This window comes from Phoxinus phoxinus (genome assembly GCF_949152265.1).
Source record: "Phoxinus phoxinus genome assembly, chromosome: 1".
Classification (NCBI taxonomy): domain Eukaryota; kingdom Metazoa; phylum Chordata; class Actinopteri; order Cypriniformes; family Leuciscidae; genus Phoxinus; species Phoxinus phoxinus.
Genome location: NC_136876.1, coordinates 11,895,847 through 11,910,235, shown reverse-complemented (window position 1 = coordinate 11,910,235; position 14,389 = coordinate 11,895,847). Strand labels below are relative to the sequence as shown.

Genomic DNA, 14,389 nt, shown 5'->3' with positions numbered 1-14,389 from the left:
AAAGACATACTTGATAAAGTTGTTGGTTCTCATAAAGGGCTGCAAATCATAAATGATGGGTCTTACAGATCTTTCAAAGATGGTCAGCAATTTAAAGATAATGAGTTTCTCTCAGGGACTGAACTCAGACTCTCCTTGTGTCTGTACATAGATGACTTTGAGCTGTGTAACCCATTAGGAACGTCACGCAAAAAGCATAAGATCTGTGCGGTTTATTGGATCTTAGGGAACTTACCGCCAGGCTGTAGTTCATCGTTGTCCTCAATTCATCTCGCTTTGCTATGTAAAAGTGATGATGTGAAGGCCTATGGCTATAGAAAAATTTTGGAGCCTCTTGTGAACGATCTCATCACTTTAGAGCAACAGGGTATATTTGTCAATCACTTGAAAACATGTATCAGAGGCACAGTCCAGTATGTGGTTGCAGACAGTCTTGGTGCACATGCATTAGCAGGTTTTGTTGAGAATTTTTCAGGGGAATATTTTTGTAGGTTTTGCACTGCTACACGCACAGAAACTCAGTCAAAGGAGGTCAGAGATGGTGTTTTTCCTCTCAGATCTGAAGAGCAGCATGATCAACATGTAGCAGATGCATGTAAGAAAGGAGAAGCATGTTGTGGTGTAAAAAAGGCTTGTCCTTTATCTAAAAACCTCTCATACTTTAAAGTTACTGCAGGTTTTCCGCTAGATGTGGCCCATGATCTCCTAGAAGGTATAGTGCCTGTTGAGTTGGCTGGATGCTTTGAAATATTTACAAAGAAGAAATATTTCACCTTTGATCAACTTAATAAGCTGATTCAGGAATTCCCATTCAAGTGGGGAGATAAAACCAATCACCCTCATGTGCTTCCACTCACTTTTTCAAGGAATAAAACTATTGGGGGAAACGCACATGAGAATTGGTGTTTGCTGCGGCTAATTCCATTAATTGTTGGAAAACGTGTACCTCAGGATGAACCTGCTTGGGAACTCCTCCTTCTCCTGAAAGACATTGTCGAACTTCTTGTGTGTCCTGTGCATACTACTGAGTCGGTTGCATACTTGGAGAGTAAAATATCTGAACACCGCAATCTGTTCCAAGTACTTTTTCCAGAAAGAAAGCTTTTGCCAAAACATCACTTTCTGGAACATTATTCAGTGATGATCCGTCTCTTTGGTCCACCTGTTTCATTCTGGACAATGAGATTCGAAGCCAAGCACAGTTTCTTTAAACGAGTAGCTAGGCACACTAACTGTTTCAAAAATATCACCAAGACTTTGGCCAGGAAACATCAGCTCATGGTTGGTCAATTTATGCAGTCAGGCCGGTGTGATGAATTGTCTGTAGAGGTTACACGCATTTCAACTGTCCCTGTCGATGTTCTTCATGAAGACGTTGCTTACACCTTTAATCAAAGATACCCGGACACTTCTGTTAATTTAGCTCAGACAGTATTTTCTGATGGCATAAAGTACACAAAGGGTATGATCATTGTGCATGGAACAATCAGTGGGTTGCCTGATTTTGCAGAAATTGTGCAGATTTGTGTTTTGAAAGATGGAATTGCTTTTATAGCAAGAAAGTTAGTTTCCTGGTACAATGAACACTATCGATCCTTTGAATTGGAACCACATCCAAGGGATCTTTCGTTTATAGAGCTGGGTGAATTGGCAGACCATTATCCTCTCTGTGATTATAAAGTTGGTGCTATCCGTATGGTTACCTTGAAAAGGTACATACATGCTGCTTGACCAGTTTTCTTTTTTCTCTTTCAGAGTGATTGATCAAACAGAAAATGACTGATCCAGCAAAATTCAAAATTGTTCTAGGCGATAGTAATTCATTGAAATTGACGCTGCCTTCTGGAATACCCAAATTTATTGAAGAGTTTAAATCTGAGATTAGGAAACAATGTGGTGTCACAGGAAATTTCAGGCTGCAGTATCTTGATACTGACTTTGATGATTTCTTGAATCTTACCTCAACTTTGGATCTCCAGGACAAAGGAACAGTTAAAGTGGTAGCACAAAGTGCATATGATGTCTGTTCTCTCTCTTCTGCGGACACTGATATACGCTCATCAACTTCATCTCCGTCACCATGTTGCCTGTCAGTTTCTCCAACAACATCAGATGTTGCTTCTGCCTCAGCTTCTGCCTCAACTTCTGAGCTGTCTTCATCCACAACGCTGAGAAGTGAAACCTGGCCAACTAACTTTCCGATCCCTAAGTTTCCCTATGAGGTAGAGCTGGAACTGCAGAAAGCCCACGAAGAGTTCTTGAATGATGGTACTTTACTTAACATAGACTCAAAGCCTAAACTAAAATCAGAAATTCTGAAATCCTTGGCTGCAGAACTAGTGAAGTACAAAGTGTACCCTAGGATTGAAGAATATGAAGAGGTTGCGAAAGCGCTGATTACAAAGCATCCATGCCTACAGGAAAAAGGATCAGTTGGTGGGTTCTATGGCTGGAAAATCAGTCTACAGTGGAAGATGGCGAATTATCGGCGTACACTACGAGCAGCTGGCTGTTCTGAAGTAAAGCTAAATTCTTTAAAACACAAACATGGTGAAAATACAAGTCCAAACCAAGTCAAAAAGCCGAAGAAGGCTGAAGTCAATTTCTACCCTGATTATCCAGCTGGAGAGAACAAACAAAGCCTAGAGGAAGAGCGACTGGCATTGCTGTCTGAGGTTCAGAAAAGGGACAACCATCAAATTATTAAACAAAAAATGGAAAAAACTTTTGTCTACAGAAGACATGAAGTAATTGAAGAGACGCCCTTCATTGTTGACTTCAAAAGCAGATGGCCAGCTCTGTTTTGTGAACATGAGGTAAATATGATGTTATAACTATTTCTTTAATAGGTTAAGGTGGTGAAACAAATGGTAATTAATTTGCCTTATGTCTAATTGTGCTTTAGTTATTCATGTCCATGCAGAGTTAGCCTAAATGCTTTTGTGTTCAGATGTCAATAAATGACCCTGAATATATTTTTAAACATGAAAGCTATCCTTACTATAATCTTACGTGTCTTAAATCTGCAGATTGCTGCCGAGTTTACTCGAATCACTACCGTCCCACTAATTCAAACATTTATGTCAAAACTGGATGGTTACACAAGCAAGCTGACCAGCATCTACCGGATAAAAGGAGGAATTGCAGGACGTAAAATTTGGAAACTGATGGCTAACATTGATGAGGTTTGTTATCTGTATTTATGATGCTTGTAAATAATGTCCACTTTAGTATGGTGTTTTGCCATTGTCTATACTTATGTCTACTCTTCTACAGAATGATACCATCTCAACTCGGAGAGCATGCATTCTCCGAGCACTTTCTGTGTATCTTAATGAAGACAATGAAAACCTCATAAAGGAGTATGCAGTAAGTGTTTTCAGGCAGTTTTTTGTGAATATTTCAATATTTTGTTGCAGTTAAAGTGACTGAACAGCGTTACTGTTTTTGTGTTTTGTTGGACACAGACTTTGAGAATGCCGAGAGAGACATGGCCAATACTGTGATTGGAATCTACATCATCAGACCTGAAGATGCAGAAGCCTGTGACCCACCATCGGATGTTGGACTGATTGTTGAAGGAGTGAAAGTCCTTCAGAATGTTGGTGATGTCACCAAGGCTTGTGCTCTTCTTTTGGGAGTCATATACTGTTTGAATCTCAGTTATCCTTCAGATCTGAAGTATACTTTTGAGTTTTTACAGAAAGTGTTGCTGGGACTTGATGCACAGAAACTGTCACACAAAATACAGGTTCTCAAGAACAAACTTGTTGGTTGAATCAAACATCCTGATTTTCCTTTCATTTGTCCAGAATGAAGGTTTTTCCTATTTTTTTTTTATTTTTTTTTTGTGAAGAGCTGTGACTTAAATTGTTTCTGGTTTTAAAATTAGGGGCCAGTTTTAATGTTGTCTTTGTTGATGGCACCAAATTTTGAAATGGAGTTCTGCAGCTTTTTGAGGGATGCTGCCTTGCTTGAGCAGACTGTTAATTGTTTGTAAGAACTGTTCTTAGTTTGTAAGAACTCATTGTTTGTAAGAACAAGTTTAAAGTTGTAAGACGTTAAACTTGTTTGCGGTTGTTTACAAAAATGTAGAGGCCAGTTTCAATCTTTTCTTTACCAATACTTCAAACGATTTGAAATATCACAAATTGAGCACTGAAGCATTTTGTGACATGCTTGTATGTCTTGAACAAACTTTACTTTTATTTTTTGAAGTAAATTTTTATTTGAATATTTGAAGGCAGTAGCACATAGTAAAATAATAACAATTTTGTCAATGGTAAACATTCTTAGTTTTTTTTTTGTCTTTTTGAAACCAACTCCATTTTAGCTGTTTGTTGTTGTTTACAAAAATAGAGGCCAGTTTTGTTTTCTTTAACAATGGCTTAAACCATTTGAAATCTCAAATTTAGTACTGTAGCATTTTGTGACATGCTGCCTGTCTTGAAGAAACTTTCCTTTTATTTTTTTGAAGTTACATGTTTATTACAATATTTCAAGGAAGTTGCACATTTTAAGAATTGTTTATTGACAAAAAAATGTTGTTGTTTTTTACTTAAAAATATTATTATTATTTTTTTAAGCAAACTCTGTTATTTAAGCTGTTTGTGGTTGTTAACGAAAATAGAGGTCAGTTTTAAAATTTTATTTACCAGTGGCTTAAATTATTTGAAATATAAAAAATTGAGCACTGTAGCATTTTGTGATAGGCTGCCTGTCTTGTTTTTGTTTTTTAAGTTAAATTTTTTTACAGGCAGTTGCACATTGTAAGAATGTTAACTATTGACTTTTTTTTTTTTTACAAACTGTTATTTAAGCTGTTTGTGGTTGTTTACAAAAAAGAGGCCAGTTTTAATGTTACTTTTACTGTTGATTGTAAAGATCAGAAATCGAGTTTAGCACTATTTTAGGGCATGCTGCTTAATTTCAACGTAACATTTTTATAAGCAAGACGTACAAATTCTTGAAGACAGTTGCACTTTAAAAGACTTTATGAATGTTTACTGTGAAAAGATTGATCTTGTAGTGTATTTGTTTCAAAGGAACTGTGAGATTGAAGTTGTTTTAGCAGTGGTATATTGCAAAACCTTACAAAAAAATAAATTCATTTTGCTTCTAAAAATATGCTTGATTATTTAAGTTTTACACTTGTAGAGCAAATACTTAAAGTTAATAAAATTAATAAAAAAAATGTTCACCTTACGTATTGAAAGTTCATAATTGTAACATAACATTACTAAGTAAAATATACATATAACTAAAATGCAGTAGTGACACATCTGAATGGGTTGTATGTACTAAAAAATGTTTTGTCAACTTTACCAGAATTTATTTTGTTCATTCAACTGCATTGTTACTTGTAGAAACTACTTAACACACTTACGTGGAACCACTTGACACCCTTTTTTTATGTAAGTCCAACAAATCATTTTTTTGAGTGTGGGCCTCAGGTCAGGAAGCAGACAGACTGACTTAACCGACCGTCTGCTAGTGGCCTCACGTCACCAAGGTCAGATAAAACCCATCACATAGAGCCTCTTTCACCTAGATATCATCATATAGAGACTGTGTCTGTTCCCCGAACTTGGAAATCCCAAAAACTTTCAAACCCATCTAAGGTTAAAAATGTAATTGAAGTTCAACAAATAAAAAACAGATATAATACAAATGAGCAAATTATAAAGCTTGGGTTGCTGAATATTCGATCTCTTACTTCAAAAGCGCTAATAGTTAATGATATGATTACAGATTATAACCTAGATGTGCTGTGTTTAACAGAAACCTGGCTAAAACCAAACGATTACATTGCTTTAAATGAGTCAACCCCACAAGATTACGGTTATAAACATGAACCTCGTCTGAAACGCAAAGGAGGAGGTGTTGCTGTAATTTATAGTAATATTTTCAAAACCACTAAGAAATCTAGTTGTAAATATAATTCTTTTGAAGTGTTGGTGCTTAATGTAAAAATATCTAGTGTAAACGATAAAACACGTTTGAAAATTCTGCTGGCTACTGTATACAGGCCACCAGGGCACCATACACAGCAAAAACTCCAGTGTTCACAGAAAACACTCCAGTGTTAAATTAACACTCCTGGGAGTTTATATGAGTCCAGACTCAAGAGTGTAAAGTGTTAAAATATGAGTGTTAAATGAACACTCAAGAGTGTTAAAGTTAATGAGATAATTAAGTTAATAATTGAGTGATTATTGAGCATTAGTGATGAACACCTGATGTTAACAAGTAGAATCACTGAAGGAGAAAATCACAAATTGTAAACCACCATTATGGAGATCAGTGTTTGTTTGTTTGTTTGTTTTAACTTTATTGTCTGTTCAGATTTACTGGACAGAAATTCATCTTTGAAACTGGCTTCAACAACATTATACAACCACATTAAACACATAATACACACATAATAATTGATAAATACATGATTCAGTAAAGTACAGTGTACATTATTCACAATAACAACCCTAATTGAGAATTTGATTTAAAACAGTCACTGCCAATGGGACAAATGATCTTTTAAAAATATTCTTTCTAGCATACGGTGTGCGTAGCCTGCGACCCGAAGGGAGGACTTCAAAGCAGGAATGAAGGGGATGAGTCTGATCGGAATACACAACTAGCGCCTTTTTCTCCATAAAATTTGAGAATAGTTCTTGCAATGTACTTTGTTTATGGCCGATAATCTTATTTGCTTCGTTAATTACTCGTGTTAATTTATTCTTTAATTTCATTGTTAAATTTCCATACCATGAGACAATATTGTAGGTTAAAATGCTTTCAATCATCGATCTATATACAATAGTTAAGATCCTCCTTTCGATGTCAAGGTTGCGCAACTTTCTAAGTAGGCTTAAACGCTGTCTTGATTTCTTATGTACATAGTTCACATTATCCAAAAACGAAAGTTTGTCATCAATGATTATGCCTAAATATTTAAATTTTTTAACTTGCTCAATCTTTACACCTTTTATAGTTACTTCTTCATATGGGAGGACAACTGTACATTTCTTATTCTGATTCCCACAGCATAATTCCTTTGTCTTCTCAATGTTCAACCGTAGATGACTATTGTCAAACCATTGTACAAGACTTTCAATATACTCAAAATAGGTGGGACAGTTCTTGTCTGTTTGGCACGAAATTAAAACCAAATCATCTGCATATTTAATCAAGGTAAGATCATCACTGTTACACGTAAGCTCATTAGTATAAACAGAAAAGAGCAGAGGGGATAATACACATCCCTGAGGTAATCCAGAATGTAAGACTACGCTATCAGATAAGATTCCGTTAACACGGACTCTTTGGGGCCTATTGCTTAAAAAATTCTCAATCCATAAAATTAACCAGCTATGTACACCTAAATCTCGCAACCTTTCTATTAAAATGTGTAGCTGTACAGTATTAAATGCTGATGTAAAATCCATAAAAAACATTCTGACATGAGCATTTGTTTTATCTAAATGATGCTGTGCTTTATGAAGTAAGGTCAGGCAGGCATCAGTGGTGCTCCGATTGGGCTTATAAGCAAATTGTAATGGGTCAACAGATCCGTTAATTTGTGCTAGAAGTTCCCTGCTCACTATGCGCTCCATGCACTTGCACAGAACAGATGTGAGGGCAATAGGGCGGAGGTCCTTAGGGTCTCTTGCATAAGTGGTTTTAGGTACTGGAATAACAGTGGTGTTTTTCCATGCTACCGGCACAAAGCCATCGTCTAAAAAGATCTGAAACAGCCTAGTACATACATGCCCAAGTTGGACTGCACACTCTTTTAGAACAATACCCTTAAGGCCATCTGGACCGCTAGCCTTCTTTGGTTTAATTCTACGGAGCACTTTGATAACCTCCCCTACCTCTATTCTCATAGGTTCAGATTCTATCAGAGTAACATTATGCTCAGTATCTACATGATTGTCAAACCTTGAGTAAAAAACATTTAAATTATTTACAAAACTATAAGGATCATCATCAACAACCAGTTGTGCCCGTTTCTGTTGTTTGCCCATCATAATATTTAGTCCTTTCCATGCGTCTCTGACATTACCGGTTTTAAATTTATTTTCAACTTTATCTTTATACTGTATTTGGGCCTCCTTTATCTTACATTTAATTTCTTTATTTAATTCTCTTACCATGTCTGTCTCATTCCTTAAAAAGGCAATTCTCTTCTTGTTTAAAGTTTGTTTAAGATCTTTGTTGATCCAAGGTTTATTGTTTGGAAATATTCTAATATTTTTTGTTTGAACCACTGCCTCTGTACAAAAGTTGATATAACTGGTAATTATGTCATTCAAAGACTCATGATCGACATTGCAACCATTAAAATCATTAAAAAACAGATTCCAATCAGTACTTCCAAAGCAATCTCTGAGGTTTTCAATTGAGTCTTTAGTCCATGACTGGACCTGCTGAATGACAGGTTCAGTCCTTTTTAATATCTGTCTATATTTTGGAAGAAGGTGGATAACATTATGGTCTGAACGTCCTAATGGTGGGTGCAGCCTTGGTACATAAGCCCCGTCCACATTACCAAAACATTTATCCAAGGTTTTACTCAGTCTCGTCGGACAAGTTATATACTGTTCCAAATTCGGCAAAAACGCAGATAATTCACAGTTGTTAAAATCCCCCAAAAGGAACACCGGATCATCCGATGAGTTACGTAATGCCATGTTGTAGCTGGCAGCAATGCCCTCGGCTGCGAATACAAAATTCGGCCCAGGTACATAAACTAAGATAACAGTTATTTGTCCGAACTCACGGGGCAGATAGTGTGGCCTGAAGGACACCGATAGAAGTTCGTAATGGGTTGAGCAGTAAGTTCCACGTACCGTGATGTTTGTTGCCCAGCTGTTATTGACAAACATACACAATCCTCCTCCGATGGTTTTGGATGATTTCTGACTATCACGGTCCAGTCGAATTAGAGTATATCCCTCGAGGTTTATATCATCAGTCTCCTCCGTTAGCCATGTTTCAGTGATGCAAAGCAGGTTTGTTTTTTTATAGTCTCTGTTGTGTTTAATTAATGCCTCAAGTTCAGGCATTTTGTTCTTAAGTGATCGAGCATTAGTTAGAGTAATCGTGGGCAGAGGAAAGCGGCTGCCGCGTCGTTTCAATCGATTCCTAATTCCCCCTCTAGTACCTCTCCTTCTCCTTTTCCTTCTCCTGCAAATTATTTGTGGAGAATACATGATTTCATGGGGAATATCGCAAGGAAGTTTCGGCGTAACTCTTGCATTGTAGCGAAGACTCAGTAAATCCTCCCGGCTGTAGATAATCAATTCGCCGTTTCTCAAACCTCCCAACTCCATGTCGGCTTCGAGTGCAAAAGCACCATCGACGGTATATTCCAAGCTCCAGATCCAAATCCATATCACTATCAGTTTGAAAAACATATCTCCAAGTTTTGAGAATAAAACAGCATCAGAAACAAACTTAAAATACAAACAAACAGACACGAACACGCCAGCGTCTGGGTCAGCACTTGCGCATGCATCCCAACATTTGCTTTAGTTGGGCTCTTGACCCTTATATTATTTACTTAGAATTCTGTGTGCCTGCTGTTATTAATTTATAAACGACAGATGAATAAAGAAAAAAAGTGATCTGTTGGCTATGTTATGACAATCATAATATGAACTTGATCACTGAACCCTTATTTCTGATTAAAATTTCTGTTGTTTATTACAGCATAACTGTGATTCTACATAAATATCCAGCATTTTTGATAAATAAATATTGAAGAATTTATTTTAAAGTTGTTTTTAATTTTTTTTTTTTAATTTTAGGCACACACAGACATCAAGATTCAGTCTATGCATCTCAACAATGGTGACAAGCAAAATATTCAATTAGGAAAATGAAATTACTTCATATAATTTGTTAATTCCGCAATGCATGATGGGAGCCATTAATGAGTTGATTGGTGGCAGCCACTGCAACATGCTTTATTCTTGTCACCATGGTTGAGATTCACAGGCTGATTATTGATGTCTGTGTTTGTAAATAAAGTATTTAAAAGTCTCTTGATCAGAACAATGTTTATTAAATATTTTGGATTATATTAAAAATACTGAAGATCATACGCTTTAGTATCAGAGAGCTGCTTTATAAACAAGTTAAACCAAACTATATAATTAAGTTTTGTTTATTTCAGATCACAACATGATTGTCAAAACATGACCAACACCATCAGATCACATTTTCTCTTTGTTCATCTGACTGTTATCTATCAGAAAACGCAGACAACCAAAATCTAAAGTTAACAATATAAGGGTCAAGAGCCCAACTAAAACAAACACTGATCTCCATAATGGTGGCTTACAATTTGTGATTTTCTCCTTCAGTGATTCTGCTTGTTAACATCAGGTGTCTTCAATAATGCTCAATCATCACTTAATGAATAACTTAATTATCTCATTAACTTTAACACTCTTGAGTGTTCATTTAACACTCATATTTTAACACTTTACACTCTTGAGTGCGGACTCATATACACTCCCAGGAGTGTTAATTTAACACTGGAGTTTTTGCTGTGTACAGACTTTATCAAATAATTTGCTGACTTTCTATCAGAATTAGTATTGGCTGCAGATAAAGTATAATTGTTGGTGATTTTAATATACACATAGATAATGAAAAAGATGCACTGGGATTGGCATTTAAAGACATTGTAAACTCAATTGGAGTTAGACAACACGTGTCAGGACCGACTCATTGTCGTAATCAATGGTTGTCAATGATTGTTATTGTTTCACGAGTATAGGGACACACCTAGATTTACGAGAAGCATCCAGCTGCAGCCCCGCAGACTCACTTCTTGCTAGACACCAGTGGCTGGACACCAGTGGATGGACAGCAGAAGTCATTTCCTTTTCAAATTGACGTCATTTCCGTATCGTCATTCACTTTTCAAATTTGACGCGCCATGCAGATGTCAGCGGTAATAAAAAATAAAAAACGGTCGATGATTTATATGTAAGAGTTTGTGTATGTGTAGGCCTGGAGATTCGCTCCGCCTGGCATCCAAATCTCGGTGCCTCAGTCCGCAAGATGTCATAGCGTCACAGCAAGTTGCCATGGAGACAACCTTGATTAGGTCCCAAACAGAGTCAACAATCAGCAGGTGTCTGTGAGAAATGGGGGAAGGAACGCAAGAGCGGCTCACTGCAGTGCTCTTCCGGGGGAGTTGTTGTTCCAACAGCGGCCTTGGCCGAGGCCAGTGCTGGTTGAGGGGGGCCGAAAGCAGATAAGATTGGGATTATTTGGTCTTGGGGCGAGTAGCCGCATTCCTTTGCACGACTACTCTCTTAGTCCATTCTGGTCCATCAGCTTTTGCAAAGCCGTGAGCTTCTCCATGATGTTATCCAGATTTCGGGTCACCTCCCTGTTGTTATCCATAATGCGGTTAATAGTCCCCGCCTGAGTGCTGACCGCTCTGCCCACTGCTTCAATCATGCCGGGCAGCATTGTGGGGCTTTGGACAGCTGTCACCGTTTTCTTAATTTCTTGATAAACCAGGGCAATGCCTAATCCAAAAGAACTGTTATCATGGTTCCGAATAGGTAGATATCTTCAGCGTCCTCCACGGAAAGAGCCGCCAGACACACGACCCGCCACCTCTCCCACGCGTCCATCGTGTAGCCAGCTGCGAACGTTCCGGCAGGGCAGTCAGGTTCCCCCGAACCCAAGCTTCTCGTCGAGAAGATGGTGTCAATTGCGTTGAGAGACCAGTTGATCAAATCCATGATTTTTAGTTTGGAGAGCAGTGCGGAGAGAGTCTCTCAAAGTTAAGACATAAGACTAGACGAGAGGAGCAAAAGCAGGAAAGGTCAGGGGGAGGAGAGGGAGAGAAAATGCGACCGCCTTCGTTGAGAGCCAGAAGAAGAATCTGTGGAAGATCCCCCAAGCCATGCTCAGCTTCCTGATTAGAGCCACATATGACACCCACCTTGTCCCAGAAACCACCAGTGGTTCGGCACTGAAGAACTTTGCCCCCTTTGCAGTACCAGCAATACAAGCCTCCAGCACATCCTGTCAGGCTGCAAGACAGCATTGTCCCAAGGCCGCTATAGGTGGCGACACAATCTGGTGTTGAGGAAGCTAGCAGAGGTGGCAGAGTCATGTAGACAGGAGGCTAATAATAGACCTTCCGCGTCAATGAAAATGTCCCATCCTGTTTGCAAGGGCCGGAGAAAAAAATCAACCACCCTCACCAGAGAGAAACATCTAGAGTCCTCTCATCTGGCAGTGAGTGGAACATGAGGGTCGACCTGGGGAGGCAGCTCCAATTCCCCAGGGAGATCGTAGAAACTTTGCTCCGGCCAGACCTGATCATTTGGTCAGAGCCATGCAAGACTATCTTGTTGGTGGAGCTCACTCTCCCATGGGAGGAGGGAATGGAGGCTGCCAACGAGCGGAAGCATGCCAAGTATGCAGACCTGGCAGAAGACTGCAGAGAGGCTGGCTGGAAAGCCACCATGTGTCCCGTCGAAGTGGGATGCAGGGGCTTTGTTGGGTCCTCAACGGTTCGCCTGCTCCGTGAAATGGGATGTACAGGAGCAGGGTGTCGAAAACCCATTAAAGAACTGGCAGAGGAGGCAGAGAGGGGCAGGTTTGGCTGTGGCTAAAGAGGAAGCATAGGGGATGGGGGCAAAGTAACACCTAAGGCATCAGCAGGGGGTCACTCCGCCACCAGGAGATGTACTGGGGTTAAAAGAGCGAAACATCCATGACTGGTGGTCCCCAGCTGATGATCTGTTTTATGCCCAAAGAGGTGGAGCACACCTGCACAAAAGGCACTGGTGGAGGTGCGTCAGGCAACAATGCCCAGCAGGTCGACCGTCAGCCTGTATTTCTAAGTTATATATAAAATAAAATAAATCATTATGATGATCAGCGTTCTCTTTATTTGGACTCTTGACCCTTTATTAAATAAACTTGTCCTTTGTTGCTTTAACTGTTTGTTTCTGAATATGTTGAGTTACATTTTACGAAATTTAGACTTTCACATACTAAATATAAACTGGCACAAGTCATTCATTGGCAGGATCAGATTATGTTTCAGTGATTTTCTGTTGTTACAGTTTAACTGATAAAATCCTTAGACATTTAATTTCATCAATATTGCAGAAGAATGGAAAGAGTGTGTCAGTGAAGGTGGTTGTGAATGTGTGTAGATGTGTGTTAGTTACAGGATCAGAGAATGACACCGTTCCGCTGTCATAGTCCAGATAAACTCTCACACGATCAAGATCCTGTTCAACACGAAAACCAGACCCAGACAGTCTGTACGGATCATACTGCACACTCCAGACATCAGTGTTACAGAAATCACGTCCCTTCCTCTGGTTTGATGCTGTAGTTACTCCAAGACTCCAGCATTCACTCTCTTTGACCTCCACATCCCAGCAGTGTGTTCCTGAGTTAAAACCCTCTGAACCCAGAACACACTCCTGATAGTCAAATCTCTCTGGATTATCAGGAAGAGGTTGTTCGTCCCAGCTGTACGTCACACTGGTCAGATCATCAGACAGGACGAGACGTGGATGAGCCGAGTTTGGATCCAGAATCACGGGAGCTGATGAGACACAATCAACAGCTTTTGTTCTGTTGTCATCACTGTAAAACCCAACAAGTTAAGCTAACTCATTTTATTTGAGGAAACCGATTGCCTCAATTCATTTAAGTTTATAAAAAACAATAGTTATGAGTACTCTGAACTTATTTTAATCGAGTTCACTAAAACAATAATATTTCTTAATACACAAATAAATTATACACTGCATTTAATACTGTATATAGCTGAAACTTCGTTTTCTTGAGTAAAACAGTGAAATAACACACTTTAAATTAGGGCTGGGCGATATATCGCATGACATTGTTAGGCGCATCTCGTAGGTAAAGCCGGTTCCTTAATTAGTAGTAAATAGCCATCACCTGCTTTCAGATGTAGTGGCATTTACTACAAAGAGCCGTAGTTAACTGACAAGCTGAGCAATATCGCATAATTATCGCGGACGTATCGCCTGCGATAATTAATGCGATATGGCTCAGCTTGTCAGTTAACTACGGCTCTGTGTAGTACAGGGGTCCTCAACTCTGGAGCGCGAGATCCACTTTCCTGCAGAGTTTAGCTCCAACCCTAATCAAACACACCTGAACAAGCTAATCAAGGTATTCATGATTACTACAACGTTACAGGTACACAACAAAATCCCCAGTGTTAAATCAACATTGCTCAAGTACATATTGTCCCATTCTACAGAGTGTTAAAAGTGTTAAAGTTCATGAGATAATTAAGTGATTAATTAAGAGATGATTGAGCATTAGTGATGAACACCTGAATCAATGAAGGAAAGAGGAA

The 14,389-nt window shown here is 38.7% G+C and overlaps 2 protein-coding genes across 2 annotated transcripts in view; both read right to left on the bottom strand.

The window, feature by feature from the left end:
* Positions 1-14,389, bottom strand: part of LOC307000410 (interferon-inducible GTPase 5-like) — a 297,445-nt gene that overhangs the window by 233,416 nt on the left and 49,640 nt on the right. The gene's annotated exons all lie outside the window — the stretch shown is intronic.
* The window catches only part of LOC307000890 (nuclear factor 7, brain-like), a 29,313-nt gene continuing 27,904 nt past the window's right edge, over positions 12,981-14,389 (bottom strand). The window contains exon 6 of the mRNA XM_079616826.1: positions 12,981-13,603. Coding sequence (XP_079472952.1) covers positions 13,104-13,603 — 500 coding nt within the window. The 3' untranslated portion in view covers positions 12,981-13,103. The remainder of the gene's footprint in view (positions 13,604-14,389) is intronic.